Raw genomic sequence first — 13699 nt, 5'->3', positions numbered from 1 at the left:
GCGTCAACACGACCACTTCTGTCGACGGCACTCGATTGAGATGCACTTGTAACTTTCGACTCGGGTTCGAGTTAACTCCCGCCAAAATCTCAGTACGGATCACTTTCGCGGTGAATGCGCACGCGGTGGGTTTTGTTACTCGTACTGTTTACAATTGTTTCCTTACTGCAAGTTTTTTGGAGTTTTGTATTTTACTAACTATGCGATATATTTATTTTTTCTTCTTAATTTCTTTTTATGAATTTAAATCATTCATCTTTAAGTGGAATGTAGCCTTTCAGTCTTTTCAAGAATCCGTTAGAGATAGAAACGTGATGTATGTATGTAATGTATGTTTATTTTTACTTAGTGTTATGTGGTTCCCAGCACTTTTGAATAGGACCACTCCATATCTTTCCCAGGTATCATTGGGATTGGTGGCCTTTCAGTTTTGAAGAGTTTACGTCTATGTCCCAGCAAGGGATAAAGTAATATTATAAATTCGAAAGTATGTGAGTATGTGCCAGAATGGATGTTTGTTACTGTTTTACGAAAAAACTACTGAACCGATTACGATGAAATTTGGTATGTATGTAGCTGAAGACCCAGAATAACATATATGCTACTTTTTATCCCGGAGTTCTCGCGGTATTGATTCCACGCGGACGAGGTCGCGGGCGGCCTCTAGTTATGTCAATAAAACTCATTAGGCTTTATGAATCTATCAAATTCGCGTTATTTTAATTATTAAGTAATGAGATGTTAATGTCTATAGAACATATTTTGAATTCATTTTATTTAATGTGCACCTCCATACACTAAATTACGTTTAAATCTGAGCCACAAATCGACGATGTGGATTACAAATTGTATTTAGAGGTGATTATTTTCAATTTACAGCCTAGCACCACGCCAAGCGCAAATAATTTACGAAAATACAATGTTTCAAAAATGTACCTACATTACTTAATAATACTATATAGAACCTATCTTTTTTTAACATTGAGAATACAATAGCTTTTTTTCCCAAGCATCATTCGTTTCAGTACGGTACGTTTATTGAACAATAGCAAGTACTTACTATACGGAAGCGGGGCATACACGTCTGGGTATTTGATTGTTCTGTTACCCCAATCTGATATATCGAGTGTGTGACGATATGATTCTTCCCTGTCTTCTTTCACTTTATGTCGTAATACAACTTCGTCTTGACTATAACGCCGGACATTATTTCCATCAGTATCGTTTTTAACAGTTACATCATAAGAAGATGATGGCAAATCATTTTGAGATAATGCGGAAGTCTGACTGTCTTCATGTTTGATTGAATCTGCATTATCAGCAGATTTATCAGACTTCCGCATATATTTAATTTTGAAATCATCTGTTTGTGCAGCACTTTCGGTTGTGATTATTTCAGTTGAAGTTTCTGTCGGAGAAACGATTATTTTTAAATTATTTTCTTGTAATTCCTGTTTATTGGCAGATCCACAACTTCTTAAACTTTCTGAATCACATTTAGAAATGGAATCGTTTGGACTGCTTTCTTTTGAAAAGTATGCGTTATCTTCATACTCTTCTTCGGTATTAACCTCATTAGGGTCTTCGTACAACAAATTTTTCCTCATATATTTATTTAATGCAATCACAGATTTAGACAGGGATCCAGAATTAGGTACGTCACTGAAGAAACCATCATCTTCATAAACTTCACTTTTCACCAACCGCCTTTTGGCATCAACAGTGTGTTTTTGATTATTCATTGTTTCGTCCAAAGTTTCATAATTAATACATCACTTGATCACTTCACATAACCGCTTGATGTTTTGCACTGCACAACACTGAAGATAACACATATCTTCTTATCTGACACTACATAGATAAAGCGATTTGATATGTTTCAGTTCGATACACTTATTGCTGTCGAATTTAAAAAAATTCTGTTGTTATACCTTCGTGTAATATGTGCGAATAACTACAGCGTACGCGAACACAAGGCCCCAAATATTTGCCAACAAAAAACCGATCCGACGAGTTTTGACGGTTCAATCGAATAGTATGACGCACATTTGAAGAGATAAACGAGAGGAATCGATTTTTTCCGCGAAGATTTCGATAACAATGTTATTATTTAGATGACCTTTTGATTATTTTATTTATATACTACGAATATGTTAGTTATTCTAATTGTCACTTGGCTCAGTCCCTAGACCACGTATGTTGACTACGGTCCGAGGAATAAGTTTGGGGCGATTGTTTTGAACAAAGGCCATTGTTTCTTTTTTTATTCGCACAGATAATATAGACGTAATTGCCTCGCGTGGTTACTCACACAATGGTGGGTACCTAAGTCTGTGTAGTTTTCGGAAGGAAAGTTGTATGATACAGAAATAGTTAGCATGATATTTCAGACTTTTCAATCTCAAATAAAGTTAAGGTTATATTTAAATTAAGAAAATAATGTAAAATTATCTAACGATTCTCATAAAATTTTTGACGGTTTACTTAACAATACGAAAACAAAAAATATCCAATAAAATGTCTGATCTTAGACTTCCTTCCAAGGAATAAAAATATAGATGAATTTCTCCCAGTGCAAAAGTAAATTTCAAAAGGAGGAAACGCTTATAAATTTAGGATTCCTCTTTTTAGGCGATGGACTAACACCTGTCAAAATCTACGAATTTCAATTCTATCAAAGAGACATAAAGCTAAACATTGAACTTTGTGATTATTTATGTAATCTTTGCGATCAATATAGTTTTAAGGGTTCGTATCTTTTATGTATAACTAATAATTACATACCTTTATCGGAGTAGATTCCATGTGACGCTCTTCGCGGTGGGTCGGGAGCGGATTCGGATTCTAATGGGTTATAACAAAATGATGAGATGAGACTCTAGCACTCACACAATGACATAAATTTAAAGAAATATTGATGTCTGCTTCGGTTTATTAAGATTTATGTGCTGTAACATTGATTTTAAGTATATAAATATATACAAAACAAACATCAACTATTCTTTTTTATAGAAGCATGTAAAAGTATCTCCAAAATTTATTTTGTAAAATTTTCATTGAATGTACCGAAAAAAGGGAAAGTTTTAACATTAACCTTGAAATGTGACAGTGTGTCGCAATGGCGTGACGTAGGGCGCCAGCTTGTAGGGCCAGGCAGCCGGCGGCGGGCGCGGCGGCGCGCGCGGCGGCTCGTAGCGGCTCGCAGGCCGGTGCAACGATGGATCAAACTCTTGCTTTGAGAGCGTATCAGTTTTCAAAATAGAACTTAATTTTACAGGAAGCTTAGGAACCCTACTTTTATTCTCTCTTTTAACAGGAGAAGTTCGACCTCGAACCAGTGTACTAGGATCCTTTACGCATCTGTTATTGTCGCTTACTTTAGGATACCGGTGTGCTATCCAAGGACCTGCTAAATATGGAGCAATGTCACGAAGTTCACTCATATCTGGGGCCGAGGCGTAGATTTGACCCAGCAGAGACATTGTTTCAAATCTACGACGCATACGATCTACTTCTCCAGCTCGACATTCGGGCGTTTCTTCTGTAGATCTAGATCTAGGCGCAGTGCGTCTACGTAGGGATGCGAGTTTAGATATGATATCGATGTGCGGCATGAATCGATTCGTCTGACGGAGTGGTACGCGTGCCACAGGGAACATTTTTTCTCGACGTGACTTTTCAATCGACGACCAGTTAGTGCGAAGCACATTGCGTGCAATTTCTGGGTCACTGCGGTGTCGTCGTAAGACAGCGCCTACTGCAGTAGGGGAGTCAAACCGCCGCGCTAGGCGACGTACTTCTCCCGCACGCGCCAGGTTAAGGTAAGCACGCCAGTAACGCTCCGGGTCGGGCGATGGGCTTCGACTGCGGAAGATTGTCTCGTCGCTCGAGTACCGTAGCGTGTCAGGCGTACGTCGATCGACATGCACTTCAGAATGCGGCGACGAGGATCTCGAATAATTTTCAGGTTTAGTTGGTAGTGACAGGAATTTATTCTTTTCAGTTTCTCCAAAAAGCTCTTTAAAATTTGTGCAAGACTGAGATTGCATGATAATATTTTTTTGCGGTTCATTTTCTTTACACACTCGAGACGTGGAAGTCATGGCAGTTTCATATTTTAATTCTTCTTTTTCATTTTCGTTTGGGCTATCTCGTGGTTGATATATTGTTTTGACAGGTTCTGTTGTATTATTCACAGATTCAAAATATTCAACTTTCTTTTGCACTTCTTTTTTAGGCCCTCTATAAATAACAGTTTTATTGGAAACGTCTGAACTGGCAGTATCAGTTTCACTTGCTGGAGATTGATACTGTGTTTCATGTTTTTCCTGGGGATAGATGATATGTCGTTTTTTGTCATTATTTACTTTTTCTGTACTACTTTTGTTGTCAGTAAAACTTACATTATTCGATGCCTCAGATATTTTTTTTTCTTTGTCGTCAGTAACGATTGTTTCACTCAATTTACGGGAGCTGTTTTCAATTTCATCTTTAAGAGATATTTCTGGTGTGTTATCAAATTTATTGATCCTATCTAAAATTTCTTTACTAAGAGTTTGAGATATTTTTCTTTTTTCATTTTCACTTAGAGACATCTGTATTTTATTTACATTATTTTTAAGTTCTTTTACAGATGTTATGGGGCATATAGCGGCTATAGACTCAGATTTGATAAGCTTTGGCTCAATTTTTATTTCAGGAATCGGAGGTGGAGTAATCATAGAGTTGCAGCGAACGTGCAATGAAGGGTTTTCCACAAGTTTTGAATCTTTTACATCAATGGCAAAATTTTCAAATTCTTTGTTAGCCTTTGCTTCTAATTCTTTGCTATAAATAGCATTTAGTTGGTTTTTAAGAGCATTCACTTGATCCATTGATAAACTACTCCATAAACGATTACCTAAACCAATTTTTTTACGTAGCTCAATAAGTGCAGAATCCTGTTGCGGGGCCGAAGTAGACTTAATAAGACTTTGTGTTTCTCTAAAGTCAGTTTCATTTTTCCTATTAATATTAAATGCTGTCTCAGCTACACTGGTACCTCTCCATAAGGGTTTGTACGTGTCTTTAGACAAATTTGCATCTAAGTCTTGGTCGTAAAAAGATATATGTTGGAAATGTTCTTTAAGATCTTCTACGGACTTTTCTTTGGTACGAAGACCCCTATCTCTATCATAATTCCACCGAAAATCCTTAACATCCCTTGGATAGAATAAAACATCTTTTTCGTTTTGAGCTTTTTTCAATTTATAATACAAGTGATTAAGCTCTTCTTCGGCTCTCTCTATAGCTCTTATTTTTTTCCACCGGTCAAAATCAATTATTTCTTCATCTCTTCGTCGGTGACGTAGGTCTGATGTTGATGTAGCTTTTTCTAATTCACCTACTCTCTCTAGATATGTATAATATCTATTCAACTCTCGAAATCTTTCTGATCTTACTTTAGTGTTTTCCATATCACGTAAATATTCGTCGTAATCCGGATCATCATATAAATTTGAATCACTTTTGGTTTTTGTTACCATGTTTTCAACGAAATCTTTTTTATCAGCATCACCTGCACTACGTGTTCTACATACATGCTTTGATAAATAATGATCAGTTTGCTTAAAATTCTGTTGTCTTACATTATGAATACGTCGGTAAGACGGTGACCGAAAAGAAACTGGTGAGGTGGAATGGCTTCTGCTTCGACTTTTTACGAAATCCTTTTTTACTACTTTTGGCGATACTGGCCGCGAAGTTTGAGAAAAGTACATAGTAGTAGGTAGTTTGTTTTCATTTTCATCTATATTTTCATCCAAAATACTTTCATTTGTTTTTACGCGTCTAGTGACTAGAGGTGATATAGGTCTACTTGTTTCTGTAAATACAATTCTAGTTGGAGATGGGGATTTCATTAGGACTTTATCGTTCTGCATTTTTGGAAATTTATGAATAACTTTGGGTGAAATAGGTCTTGTTGTCTGTGAAAAAATTAATCGTGATGGTGAAACCGTCTCCCTCATGGGTGATATCTTCGATTTCTCTTTTTTTAAAAATACAACCGTAGGTGATATGGGTCGGGACGTCTCTGAAAAGTAAAGTTTATTTATAGGGGGCTCACTTCTACTCCGTACTGTAGATAAGGATGAGGTTGAGCCGAATTCATCGCATCGCAAACTATCAAGCTTGCGGATATCACCATGTATTCTTCCGGGCCATGATATAGAACGTGGGCTGCTAACTCGCAGTGGACTATCGCATCGGTCCCATATTTTAAATCTTGATAAAGACACCGGTTTTCGATGAATCAAATATGTGTTAAGCGATTTCGGTTCCTTTGTATTTTGAGGAAATGACTGAAACATTTTGGCTTTTTGTAAAACAGATGTATTATGTTCCACCAATGGATATGGTAAAGTAGGTATACAAGAGCTTCCAAGAAACAGATGTTGAAAAAAGGAATCTGATACAACAGCATCATGTGTTTTCTTAATTTCCTTCGAATTTAACCTTTTTTTATTCAAATTTTCGAAAGAACCGAAGTAAGATGTTTCATATGACGTATCTCCAAATTGACTGCCGGATTCGGATTCATGAGGGGATACTATTATAGTTTTTTTAATTGTTTTACCCTTTGATGGTTTTGATTTATCAGATTTTGTTTCTTTTACTTTTTTGCTACATGTTTCATGACAAGTTACGCTACGTGGTCTGACTACAACGCTTTCCAAAGATTTTTTCTTTTTGAGATTTGTTACGACTGCAGTTTTAATCTGACTTTGTCTTTTTGAATTTGACGCTATGTTCAATGTAGATTTAGAAATATTGGAAGAAGTTTGTACACTGTTTGGTTTTGTTGCCTTGTTATTAATTTTAACAGATAAACATGGATTGGATTTTGTTAGATTAGACATTTTTAGCTTTTGTATTTTTTCTGCTGTTCGTACCATATCTCTGCTTTTATGAGTCATAGTAGATGAAGAAGATTTTATATTGCATGGAGAAGGTGATTTCACTGCTACCGGCCTCGAAGTATTTGTTAGGCTAGTTTTTGAAAATTTAGATTTAGGTTTAATCATTTCGATGCGTTCGTTTCTTTTTTCAGAACTCCATAACTTATCCAAAGAAGTAACTTTATCTAATATATTAGTTATAGGTGTTCTTCGTCCCGCTCCACCTTCTATGGTAACAGATGAATGTGGAGTTTCATATCGGCTATGAGAGGGATTTGCATATTCGGTTGGTTGTAATGTTCTTCGAGCCGAGCCAAAGCTACTTGTAGAGGTCGATCTAGCACCACATGATTTTTTAAGTATACTACTCGAAGTACCAACTGTACTCTTTCTATTTACTGCCGGTGGAGCCGATGTTGACATTATACGACTTTTTAAAGTTTCTGAGCAGCTTGGTCCTTTGCTCAAAGTTTGAGTATTTTGTCGTGTTAATTTACAACTAATTCTATTCTTCAAGAAATCAACATTCGACCGAGATGGCGCAGAAGTTTTCTTCGGTGTCGAGACCGATGGTTTACTAGCTGTCACTAATTGAAGAGTTCGACTATTTCTAGAAGATATTCTTCTAGGTGGTGCAGGTGGATTACTGTCGATTGTGTTTTGAAGATCCACGTTGACAAATGATGGTTGTTGTTTTCTGAATCTCTTATACTGATCCGTTTCAATGTGAGTCACTGGGTAACATATTACTTCATGTGATAGTGGCGTCTTCTTATGTACTCTTATCTTCGTCAATGTTGGTGATATTGGAATATATTCTATTTCCGATTCGTCTGTGGAATTACAACGTCGTTTCAGTGGAATGTTCTTCTGTGCCTGACGTTAGAAGTGTAAAAACGTGATTCTTGTGCCCCTGAAATTATTTGTGACTTTCAAAAGCATTTGTTTGCTATCTAAAATGTGGTAGGCACTACAAACTTTGCACTGTCAAATTGTCAGTCGTGTAATAGCTGTGCTATAAGAATTTAATTTTGGAGGCTACTTGTAACATGCAGTTTTAATATATTTTACCTGATTATGGAGTTGAAGAACCAGCACCTTGTTATATAGAGAAGATAAAACAAGCATAAATAAGTTTAAAATAAAACTTACCTCGCGTCTATATTGTTATGACTACCATGTGTGCACTGATTTGCAATGTTACGGTGTCATTATAGTGTGGCCTTCAGCCGGCACATCTGATAATACATCATCGTTTTGTATTTTGCAGTTAATGGAATATGCTAACTACAAACCTTGACCGATTTTAATAATAATAGAGAAATTGTTATAGTTTTCGGTAGAATAAAAAACAAAATCGAAAAGAAAATCTGTTTTTTATTTAATTACCTACATTCTTATTATTAAAAGAACCATCACCTTTAAATAAACCTAATGAAAATATCATGCGTTAATGTTAAAAACAAGATTAAATAACAGAAAAAGAATTATAACCTCTTAGAAACCTAGATCAAAATTTCCTTTTTTGCCGTCTAATAGGTATGTTTAAATGGCCTTAAATCAAATTACCTTCACCCTTCCTCAACATCTATTTTAAGCATCAATATTTATCTGGAGTGACCCCGCCAAGACGGGCCAAGCGAAACTCCAGTGCACTACCTAACTTTTCTCGAAAGATTTCGTCTCGTTCTTTATTTTCCAACCAAATACATTTTTTATCCCAATTCATATACCCTTATATGTCTTCTACTTCACCCCACATCTCCCCAAAAACTGTCTATTCGTTTTACTCTGCTCTTACCTTGCCTGGGCGGCGCGGGCGAGCGGAAGCCCCTGAGCGGGGGCTCGCCTCCAGCCTGTAGGTCGCGGTAGGCGGCGCGGCGCTCCGCCGGCGACAGCGGGGCTTCGCCCTCGTCCCGCCGGCGGAACACCAGCGTCGAGTCTGACTCGTAGCCGGATTCCTTCAGAGCCCTGTGATGGGTGGTCGGTTGGGTTTATTTACCATTTTTTTGGTGTCTTCTATTTTTGAAAAACATATCATAGAGTTAAACTAATTTACAACATTAAATTAATATATAATACATGACATCTTATTATGACTATAACAATTTCTGAACTATTCTAATAATAAATAAAAAATCCTAAAGTACAACGTTAAAAAAATATTATTCAAATTCAACTAAACTTCGAAATAGTTAATTGCAGACATGTTGTGCCGTGTGGTCCCGGCAACAATAGAAAAAATTAAAAGGATTTTAGGCGACGGGCTCGCAACCTGTCACTTTACCTATTTGAATCTCAATTCTATCAGTAAGCCAAACAGTTGATCGTGGCCTATTAGTATTTTCAAGACTGTTGGCTCTGTCTACCCCGCAAGGAATATAGTCAGATGATATTATATTTATTTTTGTTTGAATGGCCAATACATATGATAAATACCTACTACAACGGTGAGCAGTATTAATCATTTTAAATGACCTATTTGTTCATAGTTTTTTTAATCTAGCTCTGATAAGAGAATCCAAAGACCGCTTAGGAACTAACCTGGCCATATTTGACTTAGATAAAATAGCTGAAGTGATGTCCTTCTTTTCTTTGGGTGACGCTTGTGGTAATGAAGTTGTGCTTGAAATATTTTGCTGTAAATAATTATTCAAAATTAAACATTGTTTGATACATTTAAAGTTTTGATGCATCTATAAAGCGTTTTGATACAGCTCATTAAATGCTAATTAACACGACACTGTACACATTAACACAAACAAAGTTTTGTTATTATAAAATGAAAAAAGTCATGCGTATTTTCATTCTCTTTCTTCATGCTGAGACTATTTTAGAGAATTTTCAATGATATAATAATTTCTGCCTTAGGCATATTTATACAAAATTACATTAAATACATACATCAATATAAAAATATGATTCATTTTAAGTCACAAGTATTTAATTTTCAAACTTGTAACGTTTAAAATTCAAACCTTAAACGGTAAAGACGAAATGACACAGATTATAAAAATTTAAAATACCAGAAAGAGTTTTATAAAATTTATAATTTTAATGCATTTTGGAAGGCACATTCCAATTTCAAACGATCGTAGAGATGCAAGTTAATAAGTAGGCAAGAAATCAAATGTGAAATTGAACATCATGATATTCATGATTCACATTCAAGCAACCACGAAAATGTGATGCGTTTAAAATCAGAATGCGTCTAAATATCAACTTAAATGTACCATTCGCAAACACCAAACTCATAAACAGACAAACATGTTAAAACCTTACACTCTTTTGAATGGCGCGAGCGAGCAATGTGGTGTAGGGGGGCAGGGGGGAGTTGTCGTCTAGCCACTGTTAGTGCCATAGCCACCACCATAACATCGTCAAAATAAACGTTAGTCAACATACCAGTTGGTTGAGATCTCAACTTTGAGGGACCAATTTGTTAGTTTCAAAGTTGAAACAGGCCACTTTGGTGGTTAGAAAAATAGTCAACCAATCCCGAACAATTTGTCAATAATTTTCTAAAATGTTGATCACTTATAGTTGAGATCTTTATAATAAATTTTTATGTGATGATCGAAGGAGAGAATTTTGAAAATATATGCATAAAACTCATAGAAATCAGAATATTATATTTTTTTTCCGATTTCTATGATTCAACACCAATCCGTATTTTAAGTATCTCCTAATTTTAGGCAAAAAAAAAAATTATAACCTTAATGATAATTTTGCATGGATATTTTCAAAATGTCGTCCATTAGTTTCTTTGTTCAATTTATGTATGTAAACAAGCCGTTTTTAATTATAAACATTTCCAATTCTCAAATTATTAAAGAAATTCACAAATTAATCACAAGATGAATAAAAAAAAAATTTATCGTTATACATAAATTCACACTTAAAATATCAAAAAGATTCGTACCCCATCAAAAATGTCCATGACCTCGTCCCACCACTAGAAAAAAAAAACAAAATCTTGGTTTTTCATGGTTTGTGATCAAGCTGTTAGTTGAAAATGGATGAATCTAATGAGAAACAGTTCTATTTCTTTGTTGCATTGTCTAGTCAAAGGAGAAGATCATAGAAAACAAGCTTCTGTCAGACCCAATGGTTGACTGGTAGATAATGCTTCTAGCATTAAGTCCACCAGTTGTGCTATACATTGGCTCATAGCTGCATATCGGTAGATACTTATTACCAAGTCAAGTATATTAACCTCTCTTCATTTGAAATGTAAATTAAACCTTTAAGTTAAGCAGTTTCTGATATCTGTCTCTTGAAGGGGAAGATGAATGAAAAAAAATCTTTTTTCAAACGAAATTTAGTGAAATTTCCGGTATAAATCATACATGCTTTGAAACTATTGTGGTGGAATGTGAAATGAGCGCACCATTAAAAATTATTGTTATTATTCATTCTGTGACATGTGAAGGTGATCGAAGTATCTGAATATAATATTAGTACTGATGTTGAATTACCTGTTTCGCTTCTTTGTCAATTACCGACGACCGTCCAGGCACATAGTCCTCTATTCTTCCCGGCTGACTTTTGTATACTTCTTGACTTGCTCTCGCTGAAGCTAAAGTACTATACCTGGAAAGTAATTGTTAATTCACTTAATCGAGATATTTCACAACATACAAGTTTTTAGTTTTAAATTTTTAGGTTCCCATAATGTTAGTTTGTGACCACTTCATCTGCATTAATGAAAGAGGTTAATTGTCCGCTTTTATTTATAATTTTATGATATTACAGTAATACCAATATCCGTCTGGTATCTTCCTACAAATCAAGGTAGAAATCTTAAGAGGAAGCTTTTCTCTAGCAGTGGACTTGATAAGGATGGGATAACTATACTAATAATGCTTTAGAAATACTCACTTATTACTAGGCATGTACGGTGAGCTGGTATCACTGATTCTCCTATCCTCTTGCACTGAGGCGGTTCTTCTTCTAGTACCGGACGTGACGTCACTGTCGTACGCGTCACTCCAAGTGCTAGACCCCAGCCTCCCGAGCCCTCCCTCGGGCTCGCTGAGGTAGCCCGAGCGAGGGTCGAAGTACGCGTACTGAGACTTGTTTGGTATCCTCTGGGGCGGTTCGCCTGAGGAAGAATTATATCAGTGAAGAAGGGCCGAGGATAAATGTTAATAAAAATCTTGTTGAATATGATTAACTTGTCTTTATTGTAATGAAAGTAGAGTTAAGTAAAATTCTCATAATGATGGGCGAAATGGCTATTGATGACTTTTTGTAATCTGTAAAAATTGTCTTTAAAACTGAATGTTTTGTTCATAACTAAACGATTTGGAAATCTGGTCTTAAATGTAAACTTTTAAAAAAGCTTTCATGATCAAGTTTAGTAAAAGCGTTAGGTATTTGTTTAAAAAAGCTATGAAAGCATTAATTTATTTGATTTTATAAATTTTTATTTATTTAACCAAGTCAAACAGTTTTTAACCTTTTATTTAAGCGGAGTTAATCAATTATTAAACTACAAAGCTATTATTGTTAAGTAGAAAGATTTTTAGTTTAGTCATAATTAAAAACCTTCTGTATATCTCTTTATTTATTTATTAATTTATGTACACAGAAAACATCGAGACTGATAATCACAAGAAAGAAAATTACAATTGTTCTGCTTATTTCAAAAGAAATCTCTTTCAGCGGGCCCGAGATAGGATTTCATTATTTTGTAAAAAAAAATTCATCTAGTATCAGCTGACGATCAAAAGTTTCGATCTTAAATGGTGATCTAGACAAAGTTAATGTAATTAAAGTTGATAAATTGTATAATTACTCTAGCTTTTCATCGATATTTAACAATTCATGGCATTCTGAATAAGCAGGAGTGTATTTACAATGACACGTCACAAGTGATAAAGCGAATGTTACTGAAATTATGCGATTTAGTGGAGTTATAATTACAGCCACCATTGGAAGAAATAATTTGGAATAGAACTATAATCACCTCGTCGACTTTTGTATCGAATAGTCACATAATCGTCTGAAAAAGAAAATCACGGTATTTGGGGATCCATTAAGAATAAAATGTCTTATTGTTAAACTGTTGTTTCTAAAACTTTAAGAGTAGATTTTGTTGTAAATTATTGTCGAACCCATACAAGCAGCTTATCGTTTTTCATAATATAATAGTGGCAGCGGTGGGATTCGAACCCATGCCTTGTTAAAAACTAGTATCAGATATAAATATTTTAACCAGATAGATGATTAATACGATTGTTATTTCAATAAATGACTAACACATAATAAGTAACAAATATTATGAGATATATTTTTGATATTGCCTTTAAAATACAGAGTTCAAACTTGTTGCTTGAGAAATTTTAATATTAGAAAATATCAGATTGTTATCTTACCATCGTATTTGTTTTTGTGAATAGTGTCGTACATTTTCTTGTACCACTTTGAAGGGTCTTTGACTTCCTGGAATGGAAAAACAAAAAGATTTATTTAATTATACCATTCAATCTCAAAAATTGAGGAAAGTAAATGGAGAAAAAAAAACTTGTGAAAATATAAAATATTGTGAAAAAGCTTTATGCATTTCGCGAAGACATACGAGTATAAACCAAAACGGAAAAAAAGTAAAATATACTCGTATATCTAACAACAAGAACTATTCACTTAAGTTCGATTCTAAGCCTAACTGATATCCATGATTCCACTTTAGACTAGCATTCAGGGAGTTGATGAATTAATTAACCATTAATGCCACTTGTTTGAATTTGTTACTTGAT

General features: G+C 34.9%; 1 protein-coding gene across 11 annotated transcripts in view; it reads right to left on the bottom strand.

Moving 5' to 3' along the window:
* LOC106134691 (sorbin and SH3 domain-containing protein 1) overlaps positions 1-13699 on the bottom strand; it is a 244816-nt gene that overhangs the window by 98419 nt on the left and 132698 nt on the right. For 7 of the 11 annotated variants that reach the window (XR_009656987.1, XM_060945676.1, XM_060945678.1 and 4 more), the window contains 8 exons: positions 13319-13385; positions 12910-12945; positions 11820-12042; positions 11417-11531; positions 10861-10893; positions 9483-9577; positions 8740-8909; positions 2785-2844 (listed from right to left, as the gene is read on the bottom strand). Coding sequence is in view for 10 of the 11 variants with exons in the window: in XM_060945676.1 (XP_060801659.1) it covers positions 2785-2844; positions 8740-8909; positions 9483-9577; positions 10861-10893; positions 11417-11531; positions 11820-12042; positions 12910-12945; positions 13319-13385 (799 nt within the window). In the remaining variant the exon portion in view is untranslated. The remainder of the gene's footprint in view (positions 1-2784; positions 2845-8739; positions 8910-9482; positions 9578-10860; positions 10894-11416; positions 11532-11819; positions 12043-12909; positions 12946-13318; positions 13386-13699) is intronic. The other 4 variants (XM_060945672.1, XM_060945679.1, XM_060945671.1 and 1 more) reach the window with 3 other exon arrangements.

The sequence above is a fragment of the Amyelois transitella genome, chromosome 9 (genome assembly GCF_032362555.1).
Source record: "Amyelois transitella isolate CPQ chromosome 9, ilAmyTran1.1, whole genome shotgun sequence".
Taxonomy (NCBI): domain Eukaryota; kingdom Metazoa; phylum Arthropoda; class Insecta; order Lepidoptera; family Pyralidae; genus Amyelois; species Amyelois transitella.
Note: the sequence above shows the minus strand (reverse complement) of the source record. Positions and strands in the feature narration are given on the sequence as shown.